General features: G+C 41.2%; 1 protein-coding gene and 2 long non-coding RNA genes across 3 annotated transcripts; all 3 read left to right on the forward strand.

The window, feature by feature from the left end:
• The first annotated feature begins 329 nt into the window (after positions 1–329).
• On the forward strand, positions 330–3,006 carry LOC138598687 (uncharacterized). Its single transcript, XR_011308653.1, has 3 exons — positions 330–415; positions 1,618–1,938; positions 2,265–3,006. It is a non-coding gene; the product is annotated as an uncharacterized lncRNA (long non-coding RNA).
• A 1,370-nt stretch (positions 3,007–4,376) lies between these two features.
• LOC138597825 (immunoglobulin superfamily member 10-like) lies at positions 4,377–14,255 on the forward strand. The gene is made up of 10 exons (XM_069669347.1): positions 4,377–4,425; positions 5,656–5,976; positions 6,122–6,379; positions 7,028–7,348; positions 11,585–11,842; positions 11,935–12,069; positions 12,436–12,756; positions 12,899–13,138; positions 13,227–13,352; positions 13,478–14,255. The coding sequence occupies exons 1-10, from the start codon at positions 4,377–4,379 to the stop codon at positions 13,666–13,668; spliced, it is 2,220 nt and encodes a 739-aa protein (XP_069525448.1). The 3' UTR covers positions 13,669–14,255.
• A 4,176-nt stretch (positions 14,256–18,431) lies between these two features.
• LOC138597748 (uncharacterized) lies at positions 18,432–19,034 on the forward strand. Its single transcript, XR_011308635.1, has 3 exons — positions 18,432–18,511; positions 18,603–18,806; positions 18,959–19,034. It is a non-coding gene; the product is annotated as an uncharacterized lncRNA (long non-coding RNA).
• The last annotated feature ends 4,010 nt before the right edge of the window (positions 19,035–23,044 follow it).

Consider the following 23,044-nt stretch of genomic DNA (forward strand, 5'->3'; position numbering starts at 1 on the left):
AATTCCCTTTACCTCATTTTGTATCATTATGAAGCAATTTGTTTATTGATTTCAGGGATGGGCTGACCCAAGATTAAGTCCTTTTATTGTTTTTGTTTGCAGACACAAAACATTTGTGATTCAAGAAAATTAACACTAAAAATGAAGAAAACAGAACTACAAGAGAGATTAAAAAAGAAAAAGAGAAGTATAAAAATAAACACCAACTGTGCAAGAAGTCAGTGTGTGGTTTTTCTTAGTTTTAAACAATACTTCCCGCCTACATCTCCACCCATAACAACTGTACATGAATATCATGATACAGACACATGAGTTTTTCAGAGCTTTCACAGCGTCTCCGGATCACTGACAGGAGACGTTTCAGACATGAGAGCTGTGTTTGCACTGTTGGTGACGCTGCTTGGAGTCTCTCACGGTGAGTTTTTTAACTACTGCAGATATTACTCTTAGATTTGGACTGTGGGAACACAATTTAGTTTCAATCACTTTTCATGATTTTAAGCGGCCATGTTTTTGCTGTTATGTCTGCGTAGAAATGATGAAAAATGCTGAATAAATCACATAATGTGCTTTTCATTTGCACATTTAAATTAAGGACACACACGTTGTTTTATAGTCACTAGTTTTGGTGTGAAAATTGATTTATAATTTATGCATACTGATATTTTAATCTTCCAAAAGGAGGTCATGTGACCTTTAGCAGCTGTATGAAGGGATGAACATATTAATACTACAAAATACAAGAATAATACAGTATTATAATATCTATTAATGAGCCATTCTGCATAATTTTAAGGTAAAAGTATTTTTTGATACTATTGTACTATTATTTCATTAAAGTTTTTGAAAGCAGAACTTTTATTTATAATAATTTATAATATTTTTATTTAACTTTTTCTATATTATAGTTCATGTGAAGACGTCCTCATCTGCATGCAGTGTTGCGTTCTACAGATCCTGTAAACCTATTTGCTTAAGCTGCATTTTCTCATAACCAGGTCACGCCCTTTATCCTGCATCGTAAGAGAGGCCGAGCATGTTGATGTGTTTGGGGGAAGTGGCTCATCTGGTTCTTTGTTCTGTTTTTTCAGAGTCGTCTACCCAAGCTTCATTTTTTCCTCTCTCAGGTCCTTCTGAACATTATCTGTAACGTTTAGAGTTTTACAACATATTAGCTTAGCGCTGCATCGTCAAACTCATTGTCACGGTTTGAGGTTCAAACTAAAAGGGAGAGGACCCAGATGCAGACTAACAAAAAGATATTTCATGATCAAAGAGTCACAACAAGAGGCAGAGCAAAAACCTAAATACAGAGAAAGAGACAACAAAAGGCTAAATCCACAAGCCTGTAGGAACCCAGGTAAAATATCATCAGGATTCCTTGTCAAAGTAAGGCGCCTACAATACCAAAGATGCAACTCGACCACAGACAGGTCGGCCGGAAATTCAGAAGAACAACTTCCTGTTTGCAAAATGTGGTGTGAGAAAGAGACAGCTGCAGCAAACCCACTATTTCTTTAAGTTTGACCCATCCTCTTTGTCATGTTCCTTCATTTTGTAGAAATCAAAGGTTACATTATTGTCACTGTTTTTATGACTTACATTTCACATGTCCAGGTGTGGAAGCCTTCTGTGATGGCAGACAGGACGGAGCTCAGTGTTATGGAGCTCTGGGAGGAAGTGTGGACGTCCGGCTGATGGACAGCGCCTCAGAGACATTTAGATACCGATGGAAAAAAGGATCAACATCAATACTAAATGGGAGGAAGAATAGGATTGTGTCTAATCTCATAGAAAGCAGATCCTCATTTACTCCCAATGATGGAACATTTAGGATCAACGACCTGAGCAGGAATGATAGTGGTGAATATACTCTTGAAATCTATGATGAAAGTGGAGTGAAACCACTGACACGCACTCTGCAGTTGACAATTCAAGGTAAATAACTACTTCTGTCCATGAGGGAATTAAATAACATTGACAGACATACATGTTATATTCTACATATCTCTGTATCTAAATCTGTTGTGTTTATGATTGTATCCTATGTGGATGTTTGTGTTTAAATGAAAGTAAAGATTTAAACTGATGAAACACGGTGTATTAAGCCAGGTACACACACCTCTGTGGGTAAGGACAGTTACATCAAAGTGTCCATAAAACCCCTCACACACATCACACACATCACCAACACCAGCAGACATGACCTATAATATCTGAGCCTCACTTTGACTTGTGATTCTTGTGTCTCTTTGTCCAAACAGATCACTCCCTGCTCGTATTAGGTTTGCGAACAGCTGTGGTTACTCTGATATTAATTGGGATCACTGTTTATTTTGTTTGGAAGAAAAAGAGAGTCAAGAAAGCTGAAGACTCTGCGGCCCCTGAAACGATGGAGTATGAAAATACTTCTGTTATGATGGTTGAAATGAGAAGCTCTGCAGCTGAACTTTAACTCTCTGAAAGCAAATCATTTGTGATGTTTCCTACCTGCTGTCATCGGCTCATGTGTCTTACAGATGTGAAAATAAGGTTTAGATTAGAATTCATCATGTTTTACCTTAGTTTCACTTCTGCCTGAAGACGATGATTTTGTGTAAATGAAGCGGATATTTTCACATCACATCAAGACACGTTCTTAAAAGTATTGTACCGTAGTGTCGCAAGTGTAAATAAAAGGAGTAAGAGCTCCTGTCGGAGGTGAGAACACTCTCTCACTTCTTCAGGTAAATCATTTTAAAACACACCGTGACTGCAGGCAGCAGGGACACTTTTTGTTGAGTTCTTTCTGGATAATTGTTGACTTTTTATCTCTGTATATTTTTAAAAGCCTGTTTTAATATGATATTATTCTTTCATCTAAAGATTGTCACAAATGTAGGTCTGCTTTGCTTCACTGATTATAAAGAATGATAATAAAATAACTCTTAAAGCATTTCATAGTAAAAGCCTTCATTTTATTGTTTCATGCACTTAACCTGTCAGTCAATCGACCTTTTTCTTGTTAGTTTGATCAATGACTGTACCTTTAATCACAGCTGAGACTTGTTGCTGTTGCTCATGGATCCTTACTTATATAATAAAACTGTGTTTAAAATGTGTTCACATTTCTGGAAAATAAAAGGATGAATGAAAATGAATCATAAACCTGTTAGAGCTTTTATAAAACAGTCTGCCTCCCGACATATTGAGTGTTTATATGTGCTGTGATCTGCCACTGGGGGGCGCCAGAGTCCAACAAGACTTCATTAATGAGGAGCAAAATGAGGGCTTCAAACCAGGAACAGTTTCAGATCTCTGTGGGCCAATGTAGCGGTTGTGTGCTCTCTCTCATGCGTTGTGTGAAGAGTACCGATAGTTTATGTTTGGCACCAGCACGCCGTTTGATCTAATAACAGAAGCAAAATACATTTATCACAGCCACTCTAAAAAGCTCCGGAAAACATGCTCAAACTCAGAAAGAGCCACAGAGTTCGAGTTAGCAAGCAACACCACGAGGATCTCATAGCGCCCGCTGAATTTGTTACGTTTGTGACTTTTTCAAAATAATAAAGTACATTTTCTCTTTTGTTCACCTTCGTCGTTTCACCTTTTTGATTGGTCCATCGCTGACTAAAGAAAAATGAGTGAGCATGTGTGAGGGGAGTGAGAGCAGAAGAAATAAACTAGCATGACAAATATTGTCTTCCCGACAGAACTTTCAGTAGATCACTGAGAGTGACTGTGAGAGAGATGAACGAGGAGGGTATGACAGAGCTGAAAGAGGTGCTTCATACGTTTCTCTTACAAATGAGGAACAAAACATTTGGTGTGATGCAACAACAAGCATGAGTTGAACAAATATCTGTAAAAAGCTTTGAGGACACAGGTTAAAGCACTGTAGGATTACAGCGTAGGACGCTGCAATGAAACATACAAACTTTCAGACTCACTCGTGTTAAACTGACTTTAATCTTTTTCCCTCAGTAAAAATGTTGATTCGTGGCCATCAAATTTTAGTGTGACGGACCAAAGAAATTCCCTTTACCTCATTTTGTATCAATATGAAGCAATTTGTTTATTGATTTAAGGGATGGGCTGACCCAAGATTAAGTCCTTTTATTGTTTTAGGACTGCAGACACAAAACATCTGTGATTCAAGAAAATTAACACTAAAAATGAAGAAAACAGAACTACAAGAGAGATTAAAAAAGAGAAGTATAAAAATAAACACCAACTGTACAAGAAGTCAGTGTGTGGTTTTTCTTGGTTTTAAACGTTACTTCCTGCCTACATCTCCACCCACAACAACTGTACATGAATATCATGATACAGACACATCAGTTTCTCAGAGCTTTCACAGCGTCTCCGGATCACTGACAGGAGACGTTTCAGACATGAGAGCTGTGTTTGCCCTGTTGGTGACGCTGCTCGGAGTCTCTCACGGTGAGTTTTTTAACTACTGCCGATATTACTCTTAGATTTGGACTGTGGGAACACAATTTAGTTTCAATCACTTTTCATGATTTTAAGCGGCCATGTTTTTGCTGTTATGTCTGCGTAGAAATGATGAAAAATGCTGAAGAAATCACATAATGTGCTTTTCATTTGCACATTTAAATTAAGGACACACACGTTGTTTTATAGTCACTAGTTTTGGTGTGAAAATTGATTTATAATTTATGCATACTGATATTTTAATCTTTCAAAAGGAGGTCATGTGACCTTTAGCAGCTGTATGAAGTGATGAACACATTAATACTACAAAATACAAGAATAATACAGTATTATAATATCTATTAATGAGCCATTCTGCATAATTTTAAGGTAAAAGTATTTTTTGATACTATTGTACTATTATTTCATTAAAGTTTTTGAAAGCAGAACTTTTATTTATAACAAAGTATTTATATTATGTTATATACAGAGTATTTCCATTATTTTATTGAACTTTTTCTATATTATAGTTCATGTGAAGACGTCCTCATCTGCATGCAGTGTTGCGTTCTACAGATCCTGTAAACCTATTTGCTTAAGCTGCATTTTCTCATAACCCGGTTACGCTCTTTATCCTGCATCGTAAGAGAGGCCGAGCATGTTGATGTGTTTGGGGGAAGTGGCTCATCTGGTTCTTTGTTCTGTTTTTTCAGAGTTGTCTACCCAAGCTTCATTTTTTTCTCTCTCAGGTCCTTCTGAACATTATCTGTAACGTGTAGAGTTTTACAACATATTAGCTTAGCGCTGCATCGTCAAACTCATTGTCACGGTTTGAGGTTCAAACTAAAAGGGAGAGGACCCAGATGCAGACTAACAAAAAGATATTTAATGATCAAAGAGTCACAACAAGAGGCAGAGCAAAAACCTAAATACAGAGAAAGAGACAACAAAAGGCTAAATCCACAAGCCTGTAGGAACCCAGGTAAAATATCATCAGGATTCCTTGTCAAAGTAAGGCGCCTACAATACCCAAGATGCAACTCGACCACAGACAGGTCGGCCGGAAATTCAGAAGAACAACTTCCTGTTTGCAAAATGTGGTGCGAGAAAGAGACGGCTGCAGCAAACCCACTATTTCTTTACGTTTGACCCATCCTCTTTGTCATGTTCCTTCATTTTGTAGAAATCAAAGGTTACATTATTGTCACTGTTTTTATGACTTACATTTCACATGTCCAGGTGTGGAAACCTTCTGTGATGGCAGACAGGATGGAGCTCAGTGTTATGGAGCTCTGGGAGGAAGTGTGGTCGTCCGGCTGATTGACAGCGCCTCAGAGATATTTAAATACCAATGGAGAAAAGGATCAACAACAATACTAAATGGGAGGAAGAATATTACTGTGTCTAATCTCAAAGAAAGCAGATCCTCATTTACTCCAAATAATGGAACATTTAGGATCAGCGACCTGAGCAGGAATGATGGTGGTGAATATACTCTTGAAATCTATGATGAAAGTGGAAAGAAACCACTGACACGCACTCTACAGCTGACAATTCAAGGTAAATAACTACTTTTGTATATGAGGGAATTAAATAATGGTGAAGGACATGTAATATTCTACATATATCTGTCTGTTCTTTATAAGAAATTGTTTAGAATGACTGTTTCTGTATATGAATAGTAACCTGAGTGTGCCTCCTTCAGCTCCTGTGTCCTCTGTCCAGCTGGTCTCTGAGTGTCTGTCCCATGGAGAGATGAGGGTCTCCTGCTCCTCTGAGGGAGGGGACAGTCCTCAGTACAGCTGGACTCTGGATGGAAACACACTGACAGACACTCAGCTCCTCTCTGGAAGTAAAGAGAGTCAGATCATCACTCTGAAACAAGACGTGTCAGGACGACTGGTTTGCTCAGTCAGGAATAACATCAGTCGTGTTTCAAAAGAAGAGAAGATATCTACCTGTGGTGAGAGAGAACATGAGTAAAAACAGCTCTATGGTTATGACACTAATGATTAAACATGCTCACTGATCTGTTTCTTTCCCATGAAGGCTTTGAATTCTTTGACTGTAAGTTACTCAATGGGACGCACATAAAGCAGTTTGCTTCAAACCAATGAAAGCCAGGACCATTGGCTCTCTGTCGTGTGCAGAGAACAAACAATGAGTGCCAAACTTACTTAAAAACCTATTTCAATGGTCATATTAACACTTGACTGTTGTTCAAATTTGAGTCCATCCTTAGACAAGAACAGGTTGCAACATATTGCAAAGTGTCCAGTAAAAGTATTGACTTTAATTTACCTGATCTGTCCAACATCTCCTATAAGAGAGCAACCTGTAAGGCTCGAGACATGTTTTATGTTTTGTCTTGCTGCAAAACAAGTTTGCCCTCAGGGACACAAAAGTCGACGTCAAGTGTAGCAACACCAGTGCATAGAAATGCTCAATTACACGTCACAGTCCTGAATTCAGAAGAACTTTAATAAAAGACCATTAGTATTAGGCATAAAATGTATTTAAAGTGTCAGAAGTGAAACACACTCACAGGACTGAATGTGGGTCGGTTGGTGTCATTGTCATTTATTTTACGACTTATATTTCACATGTCCAGGTGTGGAAACCTTCTGTGATGGCAGACAGGATGGAGCTCAGTGTTATGGAGCTCTGGGAGGAAGTGTGGTCGTCCAGCTGATGGACAGCGCCAATGAAACATTTAGATACCAGTGGAAAAAAGGATCAACAACAATACTACATGGGAGGAAGAATATTACTGTGTTTAATCTCATAGAAAGCAGATCCTCATTTTCTCCCAATAATGGAACATTTAGGATCAACGACCTGAGCAGGAATGATGGTGGTGAATATACTCTTGAAATCTATGATGACAGTGGAACAAATCCAGTGAAGCGCACTCTGCAGTTGACAATTCAAGGTAAATAACTACTTCTGTCTATGAGGGAATTAAATAATATTGACAGACATACATGTTATGTTCTACATATCTCTGTATCTAAATCTGTTGTGTTTATGATTGTATCTCTTGGTTACGTTGTAACCTTGGTTCTCTGTGTGAAGAGTCTGTCTCCACTCCGTTACATATTCCATATGTACGGGGGAATGATCCCCTTGCCGTCAGGGTACATGGATACTTCTTTTAACGGCTTGCCCACCCACACCTCATTATTAATCTATAGAGCACCTGTGCTGGCATGGAATCAGTGATAGTTTGAGTGGAAACATCTCAGAGCGGCCTATAAGCAGGAGAGATAGTCTCTTCAGTTAGAGGACCAAGATCATAACATAACCAAGCGTTCTCTATGGTATTGACACTATCTCTCCACTCCGTTACATATTCCATATGTACAGGGAACTCTTTAAGACACCCCAAGAGGGCCAAATTCATGAAACAATAGGTACAAACAAAGTATGTGCGAATGTACACTATTTACATACTATTTACATTTACATCCAAGTCAAGGTCCCGCAAGACGCAAAGGCCAAGTCTGAGAGGCAGAAGAGCTGCTGAGGTCATACTGCAAGACACAAGACTGACCCTGGGAAGGCAAATAAAGGCCTTGCAAGATGCAGGACCAACTTAGGATCGGCGTGGTCGCTCCGGCCAGTCCACAAGTCGCTAGGCTGACTGAAGAGACAACCAACCGGTGAATGTGAATAATAATAATAATAATAACTTTAATTTTTATAGCGCCTTTCATGGGACCCAAGGTCGCTTTACAAGGAGGAACACAGAACACTCACAAACAGACTAGACACAGTACATTAAATGACTGACTGTAGGCTGTGTGGAATAGATGGGTTTTGAGGAGTTTTTTGAAAGAGTCCAGTGTGGGAGCATTGCGGGTCGGGAGGGAGAGCGTTCCAGAGGGTGGGGGCTGCCACACTGAACGCTCTATCCCCGAAGGTCCGCAACCTGGTGTGAGGAATGGAAAGCTGGCCAGAGGTAGATGAGCGGAGGGTCCTTGACTGGGTGTAGGGATGGAGGAGGTCAGTGAGGTACTGGGGTGCCAGACCATGGAGGGATTTGTATGTGAGGAGGAGTGTTTTGTAGGTGATGCAGGACTTGACAGGGAGCCAGTGAAGGTGGATGAGGGTGGGCATGATGTGCTGCCAGGGTTTGGTGCGGGTAAGAACCCTGGCAGCTAAATTAAGTACATACTGGAGCCTGGCCAGGGTTTTGTTGGGAACCCCCGACAGGACTCCATTACAGTAGTCCAGACGGGAGGTGATGAAGGAGTGAATGAGGGTCTCAGCTGTGGAGTCGGAGAGTGATGAACGGAGGCGGGATATGTTTTTGAGGTGGAAGAAGGCGGATTTTGTGACAGATTTGATGTGGGATTGGTAGGAGAGGGTGGAGTCCAGAATGACACCCAGGTTGCGGACTTTTGGGGATGGGCAGATGGAGCAGCCGTCGATGATGAGACATAGATCCCCAACCTTCCGGAGTAGGGCCTTGGGTGCCACGACCATGAGCTCAGTTATATTGCTGTTGAGTTTGAGGAGGTTTGATGACATCCAGGTTTTTATTTAATGGAGGCAGTTGACGAGTGACTGTGGGGGGAGCAGGGTGGATGGTTTGGTGGAGAGGTAGAGCTCTGTGTCGTCGGCGTAGGAGTGGAAATCAAGACCGTGGCGGTGGATTATCTGACCCAGGGGGAGCTTCTAGATGGTGAAGAGGATAGGTCCAAGCACAGAGCCTTGTGGAACACTGTGATTGACAGGGGCAGGGGAGGAGGTGGAATTTCCGATGGTGATGAACTGTTGCCGGTTGGTGAGGTAGGACTGAAACCAGGAGAGGGATGATCCAGTGAGTCCGAGATGGTGAGAGAGGCGGTTGAGGAGGATAGTGTGGGAGATTATATCGAAGGCGGCAGATAGGTCCAGGAGGATGAGGGTGGAGATGTGGCCGGAATCAGCAGCGAGGAAGAGGTTGTTTAGAGATTTTGATTAGGGCGGTCTCTGTGCTATGAAGGGTTCTGAAGCCGGATTGCATGGGTTCGTAGAGCTCATGGTCGAACATGTGTTGATGGAGTTGGGCGGCCACTACTCTTTCCAGGATTTTACTGAGGAAGGAAAGGTTGGAGATCGGTCTGTAGCTGTTAAGGTCGTCGGGATCCAGGCCGGGCTTCTTGATGATGGGAGTGACGGAGGCGGTTTTGTAGCAGGAGGGGAAACGACCGGATGAAAGGGAGGAATTAATGATGTTGACCATAATGGGGCAGAGGGTGGGGAGGCACAGTTTGACCAGGGTTGTAGGTAGGGGGTCAAGTGAGCAGGTGGCGGTTTTGGCAGTGGCAATGAGCTTGGAAACTTGAGGAGCATCCACAGGGGAGAAGGAAGAGAGGCTGCAGTGAGGGGAACAGCCTGAAGCAGCGGCTGTAGGAGGCTGTAGCGAGAGTGGGGGGGAGGGGAGCGGGTACAGCAAGCTGCTGGTGGATGGTGTCGACTTTTTCCTGAAAGAAGACCTGGAACCTGGAGCAGAGATGGGTGGCATCCGACGGACGGGGGGGATCAAGGGGGCGGACTTGCCGGTTGATGGTGGAAAAGAGTGTCCTGGGGTGATTTTTCTGGTTGCCAATGAAGGTGGAATAATAGTGGGATTTGGCCTGGGAGAGAGCAGCCTTGTAGGAGTTCACATGGTCCTTATAGGGCTCAAGGTGGATAGTGAGGCCAGATCTACGGTAGAGCCTCTCCAGCCTCTCCAGGTGCAGGGCGGGTGTAGGAGACGGTCCGGGTTTTGACAGGGGCGAGAGAGTCCAGGCAGTGAGACAGTGCAGAGTTGTAGTGTGCAGTCAGATCATCCACTAGGGTGCTTGGGGGAGCTGAAGCCAGGTGGGTGTCAAGCAGGGTGCTCAGGGCAGGTATACTAACTGTCTTGATGTTCCTGTAGGTGATGGTGCGTGGATGTCGTAGCCAAATAACTCATAGCCCACAGGGCCTAACCGTCAATTGGCATGTCACAACCAGCTCTTGCTCACCAAAGGAGGGACTGGCTGCTACATTCAGATGCTAGGACCTTGCAAATGTGGACTGATATGAACATGTGGCTCCTGCACATATCATGGCGAGATAAGCCCCCCGCTACAAGGCCCATGAAGCAACACCACAGGCTGAGTGTGCATGAACCCCGGAAGGGACTGGCACGCCCCAAAGCACATAATGCCTGCTGGGTTGTGTCCACAACCCAGTGGGACATCCTAGGCTTCGATAATGGCCTATCCACACAGACTGGAAGCACGTAAGGAGATGCTCAGTCTCTCTGAGGGTCTGAGTGCGTCTGATGTATTCTGCTAAGGCCCTCACAGGGCATAACATGGACTAGAGCTGCTCGACCTCCTGCTCTTCTTCAAGAGAGGAGAGTGAACGTAGCTCCACTGGTTGGAACAGGTGGAACACTGATGGAACTTAGGGCAGGAATGATGGGTTGGGCGAAGGATTGCGCTTGCCCGGGGAGGCAAAAACCTGCAGCAGTCACTGTGATCGGACAGTGCCTGGAGCTCACTTATCCTTCTGGTAGAGGTTATGGTCAACAGGAAGGCTGTTTTAAGAGAGAGCCATATCAATTCAGCAACCCCAATAGGCTGGGTGTGGGCCTCCTCCTGACATGATATCTGCTGACATGTTCAGCCGCCCTGATACATGCACAGCCCTGAGCAAGCGGGGATGAGCCTGCAACAACAGCCTGGTCGGTAATATATCGGTATCGCGTTTTGCTTTTCCTACTGAACTTCTCCACTAAGTGAGTTAGCTGACCCCAAGTAATACACTCTTGGGATTCTGCCGTCTGACCACCATGGATTTCCACTGGAGGCAGAGAGACGCCAGCCTGATGGGAAGTCGCGATGTCCAATCCACTGTTAGCCCGCTTTCAGGGCCAGCCCTCAACACAGGACCCGGAATAGGGATCCACCGCTGCCGTAACTGGGAGACTGGGGCGACCACCAGAGACAGCACAGGTGCTTTATAGATTGACCGTGGCTGGGCAAGCCGGTGTGTCTTAAAGAAGTATCCACGTACCCTGATGGCAGGGGGACCATTCCCCCCATACATATTGAATATGTAACAGAGTGGAGAGATTGTCTCAATACGATAGAGATCATATCTGAATGTTTCTGTTTAAATGAAAGTAACCTGAGTGGGTCTCCTTCAGCTCCTGTGTCCTCTGTCCAGCTGGTCTCCGAGTGTCTGTCCCACGGAGAGAAGAGGGTCTCCTGCTCCTCTGAGGGAGGGGACAGTCCTCAGTACAGCTGGACTCTGGATGGAAACACACTGACAGAAACTCAGCTCCTCTCTGGAAGTAAAGAGAATCAGATCATCACTCTGAAACAAGACGTGTCAGGACGACTGGTTTGCTCAGTCAGGAATCATATCCGTAGTGTCTCAAAAGAAGAGACGATATCTACCTGTGGTGAGAGAGAACATCAGAAGAAAACAGCTTCAGGATTATGACACTGATGATTAAACATGCATCAGTCACTGATCTGTTTCTTTCCCATTTAGGCTATGAATTCTTTGACTGCACCTTACTCAATGGGATGCACATAAAACAGTGGTTGCTTCCAACTGATGAAACCCGCTGTTTTGAACCAACAACAACTCCTACCAGGATTATAAAATCAGAGGTCGCCACTATGGGTGAGTAGATAGACATGCTTCTTCCTGTCATATCACAACTTCACATAATAACGTTTCTCTGCAGTAGTGCTCAATAATACAGTATGAACAAAGTTTGACATACATACGTTTGTTATTACTGGGTTAGCATAACTAGTTTAACAAAATGACTTAAAGTTTTATAAGGAAATTACAGTAGTATGCCAAAACAGGTAGTGATGGAATACATTTGAAATTTCTTAATTAAAGGATATGTTCACAATTACAAGAGCCCATCTTCAATTGGTTCACTCAGACTGAATAAACCCCATTTCAACTCACAGTAATAAATGTTGGTCGGTTGGTGTCATTGTCATTTATTTTACGACTTATATTTCACATGTCCAGGTGTGGAAGCCTTCTGTGATGGCAGACAGGATGGAGCTCAGTGTTATGCAGCTCTGGGAGGAAGTGTGGTCGTCCAGCTGATGGACAGCGCCAATGAAACATTTAGATACCAATGGAAAAAAGGATCATTCGTAAGACTACATGTGAGGAAGAATAGGATTGTGTCTAATCTCATAGAAAGCAGATCCTCATTCGCTCCCAGTAATGGAACATTTAGGATCAACGACCTGAGCAGGAATGATGGTGGTGAATATACTCTTGAAATCTATGATGACAGTGGAACAAATCCAGTGAAGAACACTCTGCAGCTGACAATTCAAGGTAAATAACTGGGTAATTTTGTAATATTGACTGATATAAATATAATAATCCATAAATATCTAAATCTATGTCTGTTCTATTTATAGAATGGCAATGTTTCTATAAAAATACAAAAAAAGTAACTTAAGTGGGTCTCCTTCAGCTTCTGTGTCCTCTGTCCAGCTGGTCTCTAAATGTCTGTCTCGGGGAGAGAAGAGGGTCTCCTGCTCCTCTGAGGGAGGGGACAGTCCTCAGTACAGCTTGACTCTGGGTGGAAACACACTGACAGACACTCAGCTCCTCTCTGGAAGTAAAGAGAGTCAGATCATCACTCTGAAACAAGACGTGTCAGGACGACTGGTCTGCTCAGTCAGGAATCACATCAGCAGGATATCTGTCTGTGGTGAGTGAGAACGTGTTGAAAACAACTCGATGATTATGACTCTGATGATTAACCGTACATCTGTCATTGATCTGTGTCTTTCCTAAAGGCTTCATGTACACCGACTGCATCTCATCCAATGGGATGCACATATCACATTGGACGCTTGAATCCACTAACAACCTGTGTATTGAGCCAAAAACAAACTCTACAACAAACTCAGACACTTCTGTGGGTAAGGACAGTAACATTTAAGTGTCCATAAAACCCCTCGCCCACATCACCAACACCAGCAGACATGACCTATAATATCTGAGCCTCACTTTGACTTGTGATTCTTGTGCCTCTTTCTCCGAACAGATCACTCCCTGCTCGTGTGTGGTTTGCGAGCAGCTGTGGTTACTCTGATATTAATTGGGATCACTGTTTATTTTGTTTGGAAGAAAAAGAGAGTCAAGAAAGCTGAAGACTCTGCGGCCCCTGAAGCGATGGAGTATGAAAATACTTCTGTTATGATGGTTGAAATGAGAAGCTCTGCAGCTGAACTTTAACTCTCTGAAAGCAAATCATTTGTGATGTTTCCTACCTGCTGTCATCGGCTCATGTGTCTTACAGATGTGAAAATAAGGTTTAGATTAGAATTCATCATGTTTTACCTTAGTTTCACTTCTGCCTGAAGACGATGATTTTGTGTAAATGAAGCGGATATTTTCACATCACATCAAGACACGTTCTTAAAAGTATTGTACTGTAGTGTCGCAAGTGTAAATAAAAGGAGTAAGAGCTCCTGTCGGAGGTGAGAACACTCTCTCACTTCTTCAGGTAAATCATTTTAAAACACACCGTGACTGCAGGCAGCAGGGACACTTTTTGTTGAGTTCTTTCTGGATAATTGTTGACTTTTTATCTCTGTATATTTTTAAAAGCCTGTTTTAATATGATATTATTCTTTCATCTGATGATTGTCACAAATGTAGGTCTGCTTTGCTTCACTGATTATAAAGAATGAGAATAAAATAACTCTGTTATGACTCTATAATGACTGTAACTTTAATCACAGCTGAGACTTGTTGCTGTTGCTCATGGATCATTACTTATTCAATAAAACTGTGTTTAAAACGTGTTCACATTTCTGGAAAATAAAAGGATGAATGAAAATGAATCATAAACCTGTCAGAGCTTTTATAAAACAGTCTGCCTCCCGACATATTGAGTGTTTATATGTGCTGTGATCTGCCACTGGGGGGCGCCAGAGTCCAACAAGACTTCATTAATGAGGAGCAAAATGAGGGCTTCAAACCAGGAACAGTTTCAGATCTCTGTGGGCCAATGTAGCGGTTGTGTGCTCTCTCTCATGCGTTGTGTGAAGAGTACCGAGAGTTCATGTTTGGCACCAGCACGCCGTTTGATCTAATAACAGAAGCAAAATACATTTCTCACAGCCACTCTAAAAAGCTCCGGAAAACATGCTCAAACTCAGAAAGAGCCACAGAGTTCGAGTTAGCAAGCAACACCACGAGGATCTCATAGCGCCCGCTGAATTTGTTACGTTTGTGGCCTTTTTCAAAATAATGAAGTACATTTTCTCTTTTGTTCACCTTCGTCGTTTCACCTTTTTGATTGGTCCATCGCTGACTAAAGAAAAATGAGTGAGCATGTGTGAGGGGAGTGAGAGCAGAAGAAATAAACTAGCATGACAAATATTGTCTTCCCGACAGAACTTTCAGTAGATCACTGAGAGTGACTGTGAGAGAGATGAACGAGGAGGGTATGACAGAGCTGAAAGAGGTGCTTCATACGTTTCTCTTACAAATGAGGAACAAAACATTTGGTGTGATGCAACAACAAGCATGAGTTGAACAAATCTCTGTAAAAAGCTTTGAGGACACAGGTTAAAGCACTGTAGGATTACAGCGTAGGACGCTGCAATGAAACATACAAACTTTCAGACTCACTCGTGTTAAACTGACTTTAATTCTTTTCCCTCAGTAAAAATGTCGATTCGTGGCCATCAAATTTTAGTGTGACGGACCAAAGAAATTCCCTTAACATCATTTTGTATCATTATGAAGCAATTTGTTTATTGATTTAAGGGATGGGCTGACCCAAGATTAAGTCCTTTTATTGTTTTACAGACACAAAACATCTGTGATTCAAGAAAAGGAAAAGGAAAAATGAAGAAAACAGAACTACAAGAGAGATTAAAAAAGAGAAGTATAAAAATAAACACCAACTGTGCAATAAGTCAGTGTGTGGTTTTTGTTGGTTTTAAACGTTACTTCCTGCCTACATCTCCACCCATAACAACTGTACATGAATATCATGATACAGACACATCAGTTTCTCAGAGCTTTCACAGCGTCTCCGGATCACTGACAGGAGACGTTTCAGACATGAGAGCTGTGTTTGCCCTGTTGGTGACGCTGCTCGGAGTCTCTCACGGTGAGTTTTTTAACTACTGCAGATATTACTATTAGATTTGGACTGTGGGAACACAATTTAGTTTCAATCACTTTTCATGATTTTAAGCGGCCATGTTTTTGCTGTTATGTCTGCGTAGAAATGATAAAAAATGCTAAAGAAATCACATAATGTGCTTTTCATTTGCACATTTAAATTAAGGACACACACGTTGTTTTATAGTCACTAGTTTTGGTGTGAAAATTGATTTATAATTTATGCATACTGATATTTTAATCTTTCAAAAGGAGGTCATGTGACCTTTAGCAGCTGTATGAAGGGATGAACACATTAATACTACAAAATACAAGAACAATACAGTATTATAATATCTATTAATGAGCCATTCTGCATAATTTTAAGGTAAAAGTATTTTTTGATACTATTGTACTATTATTTCATTAAAGTTTTTGAAAGCAGAACTTTTATTTATAACAAAGTATTTATATTATGTTATATACAGAGTATTTCCATTATTTTATTGAACTTTTTCTATATTATAGTTCATGTGAAGACGTCCTCATCTGCATGCAGTGTTGCGTTCTACAGATCCTGTAAACCTATTTGCTTAAGCTGCATTTTCTCATAACCCGGTTACGCTCTTTATCCTGCATCGTAAGAGAGGCCGAGCATGTTGATGTGTTTGGGGGAAGTGGCTCATCTGGTTCTTTGTTCTGTTTTTTCAGAGTTGTCTGCCCGAGCTTCATTTTTTTCTCTCTCAGGTCCTTCTGAACATTATCTGTAACGTTTAGAGTTTTACAACATATTAGCTTAGCGCTGCATCGTCAAACTCATTGTCACGGTTTGAGGTTCAAACTAAAAGGGAGAGGACCCAGATGCAGACTAACAAAAAGATATTTAATGATCAAAGAGTCACAACAAGAGGCAGAGCAAAAACCTAAATACAGAGAAAGAGACAACAAAAGGCTAAATCCACAAGCCTGTAGGAACCCAGGTAAAATATCATCAGGATTCCTTGTCAAAGTAAGGCGCCTACAATACCCAAGATGCAACTCGACCACAGACAGGTCGGCCGGAAATTCAGGAGAACTTCCTGTTTGCAAAATGTGGTGTGAGAAAGAGACGGCTGCAGCAAACCCACTATTTCTTTACGTTTGACCCATCCTCTTTGTCATGTTCCTTTATTTTGTAGAAATCAAAGGTTACATTATTGTCACTGTTTTTATGACTTACATTTCAAATGTCCAGGTGTGGAAGCCTTCTGTGATGGCAGACGGGATGGAGCTCAGTGTTATGGAGCTCTGGGAGGAAGTGTGGACGTCCAGCTGATGGACAGCGCCTCAGAAACATATAGATACCAATGGAGAAAAGGACCATTAGTAATTCTACATGGGAGGAAGAATAGGATTGTGTCTAATCTCATTGAAAGCAGATTCTCATTTACTCCCAATGATGGAACATTTAGGATCAACGACCTGAGCAGGAATGATGGTGGTGAATATACTCTTGAAATCTATGATGACAGTGGAGCGAAATCAATGACACGCACTCTGCAGTTGACAATTCAAGGTAAATAACTACTTTTGTCACGAGTGAACGAGAACATGAGTAAAAACAGCTCTATGGTTATGACACTAATGATTAAACATGCTCACTGATCTGTTTCTTTCCCATGAAGGCTTTGAATTCTTTGACTGTAAGTTACTCAATGGGACGCACATAAAGCAGTTTGCTTCAAACCAATGAAAGCCAGGACCATTGGTTCTCTGTCGTGTGCAGAGAAAAAACAATGAGTGCCAAACTTACTTAAAAACCTATTTCAATGGTCATATTAACACTTGACTGTTGTTCAAACTTGAGTCCATCCTTAGACAAGAACAGGTTGCAACATATTGCAAAGTGTCCAGTAAAAGTATTGACTTTAATTTACCTGATCTGTCCAACATCTCCTATAAGAGAGCAACCTGTAAGGCTCGAGACATGTTTTATGTTTTGTCTTGCTGCAAAACAAGTTTGCCCTCAGGGACACAAAAGTTGACGTCAAGTGTAGCAACACCAGTGCATAGAAATGCTCAATTACACGTCACAGTCCTGAATTCAAAGCTTTTTTTAACTTTAATAAATTAACACTAGTATTAGGCATAGAATGTATTTAAAGTGTCAGAAGTAAAACACACTCACAGGACTGAATGTGGGTCGGTTGGTGTCATTGTCATTTATTTTATGATTTACATTTCACATGTCCAGGTGTGGAAACCTTCTGTGATGGCAGACAGGATGGAGCTCAGTGTTATGGAGCTCTGGGAGGAAGTGTGGACGTCCGGCTGATGGACAGCGCCTCAGAAACATTTAAATACCAATGGAAAAAAGGATCAACAACAATACTACATGGGAGGAAGAATAGGATTGTGTCTAATCTCATAGAAAGCAGATCCTCATTTGCTCCCAATAATGGAACATTTACGATCAACGACCTGAGCAGGAATGATGGTGGTGAATATACTCTTGAAATCTTTGATGACAGTGGAGAGAAACCACTAACACGCACTCTGCAGTTGACAATTCAAGGTAAATAACTTCTTCTGTCTATGAGGGAATTAAATAACATTGACAGACATACATGTTGTCTCTGTGTCTAAATCTGTTGTGTTTATGATTGTATCCTATGTGGATGTTTGTGTTTAAATGAAAGTAACCTGAGTGGGTCTCCTTCAGCTCCTGTGTCCTCTGTCCAGCTGGTCTCTGAGTGTCTGTCCCAGGGAGAGAAGAGGGTCTCCTGCTCCTCTGAGAGAGGGGACAGTCCTCAGTACAGCTGGACTCTGGATGGAAACACACTGACAGACACTCAGCTCCTCTCTGGAAGTAAAGAGAGTCAGATCATCACTCTGAAGGTAGAAGTGTCAGGGAGACTGGTCTGCTCAGTCAGGAATCACATCAGTCGAGACATAAAAGAAGAGGAGATATCTACCTGTGGTGAGAGAGAACATGAGTAAAAACAGCTCTATGGTTATGACACCGATCATTAAACATGCTTTAGTCACTGATCTGTTTCTTTCCCATGAAGGCTTTGAATTCTTTGACTGTGAGTTACTCAATGGGACGCACATAAAGCAGTGGTTGCATCCAACCGATGAAACCCAGTGTAATAAGCCAACAACAATTCCTACTGAGGAGACTGACAAGACAGTGCCAAGTAAACCCTCTACTAATATAACAACATCCAACCGCATTGAGATTTCAACCGATGAAACACGGTGTATTAAGCCAGGTACACACACCTCTGTGGGTAAGGACAGTTACATCAAAGTGTCCATAAAACCCCTCACACACATCACACACATCACCAGCACCAGCAGACATGACCTATAATATCTGAGCCTCACTTTGACTTGTGATTCTTGTGTCTCTTTGTCCGAACAGATCACTCCCTGCTCGTATTAGGTTTGCGAGCAGCTGTGGTTACTCTGATATTAATTGGGATCACTGTTTATTTTGTTTGGAAGAAAAAGAGAATCAAGAAAGCTGAACGCTCTGCGGCCCCTGAAACGATGGAGTATGAAAATACTTCTGTCATGATGGTTGAAATGAGAAGCTCTGCAGCTGAACTTTAACTCTCTGAAAGCAAATCATTTGTGATGTTTCCTACCTGCTGTCATCGGCTCATGTGTCTTACAGATGTGAAAATAAGGTTTGATTAGAATTCATCATGTTTTACCTTAGTTTCACTTCTGCCTGAAGACGATGATTTTGTGTAAATAAAGCTGATATTTTCACATCACATCAAGACACGTTTTTAAAAGTATTGTACTGTAGTGTCGCAAGTGTAAATAAAAGGAGTAAGAGCTCCTGTCGGAGGTGAGAACACTCTCTCACTTCTTCAGGTAAATCATTTTAAAACACACCGTGACTGCAGGCAGCAGGGACACTTTTTGTTGAGTTCTTTCTGGATAATTGTTGACTTTTTATCTCTGTATATTTTTAAAAGCCTGTTTTAATATGATATTATTCTTTCATCTGATGATTGTCACAAATGTAGGTCTGCTTTGCTTCACTGATTATAAAGAATAAAATAACTCTTAAAGCATTTCATAGTAAAAGCCTTCATTTTATTGTTTCATGCACTTAACCTGTCAGTCAATCGACCTTTTTCTTGTTAGTTTGATCAATGACTGTACCTTTAATCACAGCTCAGACTTGTTGCTGTTGCTCATGGATCATTACTCATTCAATAAAACTGTGTTTAAAACGTGTTCACATTTCTGGAAAAGAAAATGATGAATGAAAATGAATCATAAACCTGTCAGAGCTTTTATAAAACAGTCTGCCTCCCGACATATTGAGTGTTTATATGTGCTGTGATCTGCCACTGGGGGGCGCCAGAGTCCAACAAGACTTCATTAATGAGGAGCAAAATGAGGGCTTCAAACCAGGAACAGTTTCAGATCTCTGTGGGCCAATGTAGCGGTTGTGTGCTCTCTCTCATGCGTTGTGTGAAGAGTACCGAGAGTTTATGTTTGGCACCAGCACGCCGTTTGATCTAATAACAGAAGCAAAATACATTTCTCACAGCCACTCTAAAAAGCTCCGGAAAACATGCTCAAACTCAGAAAGAGCCACAGAGTTCGAGTTAGCAAGCAACACCACGAGGATCTCATAGCGCCCGCTGAATTTGTTACGTTTGTGACTTTTTCAAAATAATAAAGTACATTTTCTCTTTTGTTCACCTTCGTCGTTTCACCTTTTTGATTGGTCCATCGCTGACTAAAGAAAAATGAGTGAGCATGTGTGAGGGGAGTGAGAGCAGAAGAAATAAACTAGCATGACAAATATTGTCTTCCCGACAGAACTTTCAGTAGATCACTGAGAGTGACTGTGAGAGAGATGAACGAGGAGGGTATGACAGAGCTAAAGAGGTGCTTCATACGTTTCTCTTACAAATGAGGAACAAAACATTTGGTGTGATGCAACAACAAGCATGAGTTGAACAAATATCTGTAAAAAGCTTTGAGGACACAGGTTAAAGCACTGTAGGATTACAGCGTAGGACGCTGCAATGAAACATACAAACTTTCAGACTCACTCGTGTTAAACTGACTTTAATTCTTTTCCCTCAGTAAAAATGTCGATTCGTGGCCATCAAATTTTAGTGTGACGGACCAAAGAAATTCCCTGTACCTCATTTTGTATCATTATGAAGCAATTTGTTTATTGATCTAAGGGATGGGCTGACCCAAGATTAAGTCCTTTTATTGTTTTACAGACACAAAACATCTGTGATTCAAGAAAAGGAAAACGAAAAATGAAGAAAACAGAACTACAAGAGAGATTAAAAAAGAAAAAGAGAAGTATAAAAATAAATACCAACTGTACAATAAGTCAGTGTGTGGTTTTTCTTGGTTTTAAACAATACTTCCTGCCTACATCTCCACCCACAACAACTGTACATGATTATCATGAATATACAGACACATCAGTTTCTCAGAGCTTTCACAGCGTCTCCGGATCACTGACAGGAGACGTTTCAGACATGAGAGCTGTGTTTGCCCTGTTGGTGACGCTGCTCGGAGTCTCTCACGGTGAGTTTTTTAACTACTGCAGATATTACTCTTAGATTTGGACTGTGGGAACACAATTTAGTTTCAATCACTTTTTCATGATTTTAAGCGGCCATGTTTTTGCTGTTATGTCTGCGTAGAAATGATGAAAAATGCTGAAGAAATCACATAATGTGCTTTTCATTTGCACATTTAAATTAAGGACACACACGTTGTTTTATAGTCACTAGTTTTGGTGTGAAAATTGATTTATAATTTATGCATACTGATATTTTAATCTTCCAAAAGGAGGTCATGTGTCCATTAACATGAAGTGATGAACACATTAATACAATAAAATATAATACAAAAATAATATAATGTTATAAGACTGTGTCTGCCCCCCAACCCAGGCCTGTTATTACAGTTAATTCAAACTCAAATAAAAAAGGAGTAAATCAAAAAAATGTAATAAAAATTAAAACAACAACCAAAGTTATGCCAAAAAATATGAGAATTAAATGTGGTCTGTTAAATATCAGATCCCTGTCATCTAAAGCTCTATTAGTGAACGATCTGATATCAGATTATCATATTGATTTACTCTCTTTAACTGAGACTTGGCTGTGTCAGGAAGAATATGTCAGCTTAAATGAATCCACTCCTCCCAGTCATCTTAATACTCATATTCCTCGAGACACTGGTTGAGGTGGTAGAGTGGCAGCTATCTTCAGTTCTAGTCTTCTAATCAACCCTCGACCAAAACTTAGTTTCAGCTCTTTTGAAAGCCTTGTTCTGAGTTTTTCACACCCAGCTTGGAAAACTTTACAGCCTGTTTTATTTGTGATAGTATACCGCCCTCCTGGCGCATACTCTGATTTTCTAACTGAATTCTCAGAGTTTTTATCAGATTTAGTCCTGAGTTCAGATCAAATAATTATTGTAGGGGACTTCAATATTCATGTAGATGTTGATAATGATAGTCTTAGCATGGCATTTATGTCCCTTTTGGACTCTATTGGTTTCACTCAAAATGTAAACCAGCCTACTCACCGCTTTAACCACACCCTCGACCTTGTTCTAGCTTATGGCCTTGAAACCCAAAAACTTAATTGTGTTCCCACAAAATCCTCTTTTATCAGATCACTATTTAGTAACATTTGATGTCCTATTAACCGACTACTCTCCAGTTAACAAAAATGTACTCACAAGATGTTTGTCTGATAGGACTGTAGCTAAATTTAAGGAAACAATTCCAGCTGCTTTTAATTCTTTACCACATCTGTTTACTACAGAAAGCTCTGATGCTAATGTTAGTCCCTCTCAGCTTGATCAGTTTGTTGATAGTACTGCAGGTTTGCTGAGAAGTACTCTAGACTCGATTGCCCCCTTAAAAAAGAAGATTATTAAACGACAGAGGCTAGCTCCATGGTATGACTCAGAAACTCGTAACTTGAAGCAAATGTCGCGTAAATTTGAAAGAATGTGGCGATCCACCAAAACAGAAGAGTCTCGTTTACTCTGGCAAAATAGTCTTAATAAATACAGGAAGGCCCTACGGCATGCTCGAGGTGTCTACTACTCCTCCCTCATAGAAGAACATAAAAACAATCCCAGGTACCTTTTCAGCACTGTAGCCAGGCTGACAGAGAGTCACAGCTCCACTGAGCCAAGTATTCCTATAGGCCTCAGCAGTGATGATTTCATGAGCTTCTTTAATGACAAAATCCTAAAGATAAGAGACAAAATTTGTAACCTCCTGCCGTTAACTGGTGCAGATGTATCTTTGGAAACCGCTCAAAAACCTGATGTTTACCTTGACTGTTTTTCTCCAATTGACATTCCTGAGCTAAATTCTCTGATATCTTCGTCTAAACCATCAACCTGTCTTTTAGACCCGATTCCAACCAAGCTGCTTAAGAAGTCTTTCCCTCAATTAGCACTTCTTTACTAGATATGATCAATATGTCTT

The sequence above is a fragment of the Semicossyphus pulcher genome, unplaced genomic scaffold (genome assembly GCF_022749685.1).
Source record: "Semicossyphus pulcher isolate SPU_LCO1_2020_fin unplaced genomic scaffold, fSemPul1.0.p SCAF_2, whole genome shotgun sequence".
NCBI lineage: Eukaryota > Metazoa > Chordata > Actinopteri > Labriformes > Labridae > Semicossyphus > Semicossyphus pulcher.

Excerpts from the sequence above, each read along its gene's own strand:
- LOC138597825 (XM_069669347.1), top strand. The coding sequence starts at position 4,377 with ATGAGAGCTGTGTTTGCCCTGTTGGTGACGCTGCTCGGAGTCTCTCAC. Across the intron at positions 11,843-11,934 it reads AGAGACGATATCTACCTGTG|GCTATGAATTCTTTGACTGC; the intron begins GTGAGAGAGAAC and ends TTTCCCATTTAG. Across the intron at positions 12,070-12,435 it reads ATCAGAGGTCGCCACTATGG|GTGTGGAAGCCTTCTGTGAT; the intron begins GTGAGTAGATAG and ends TCACATGTCCAG.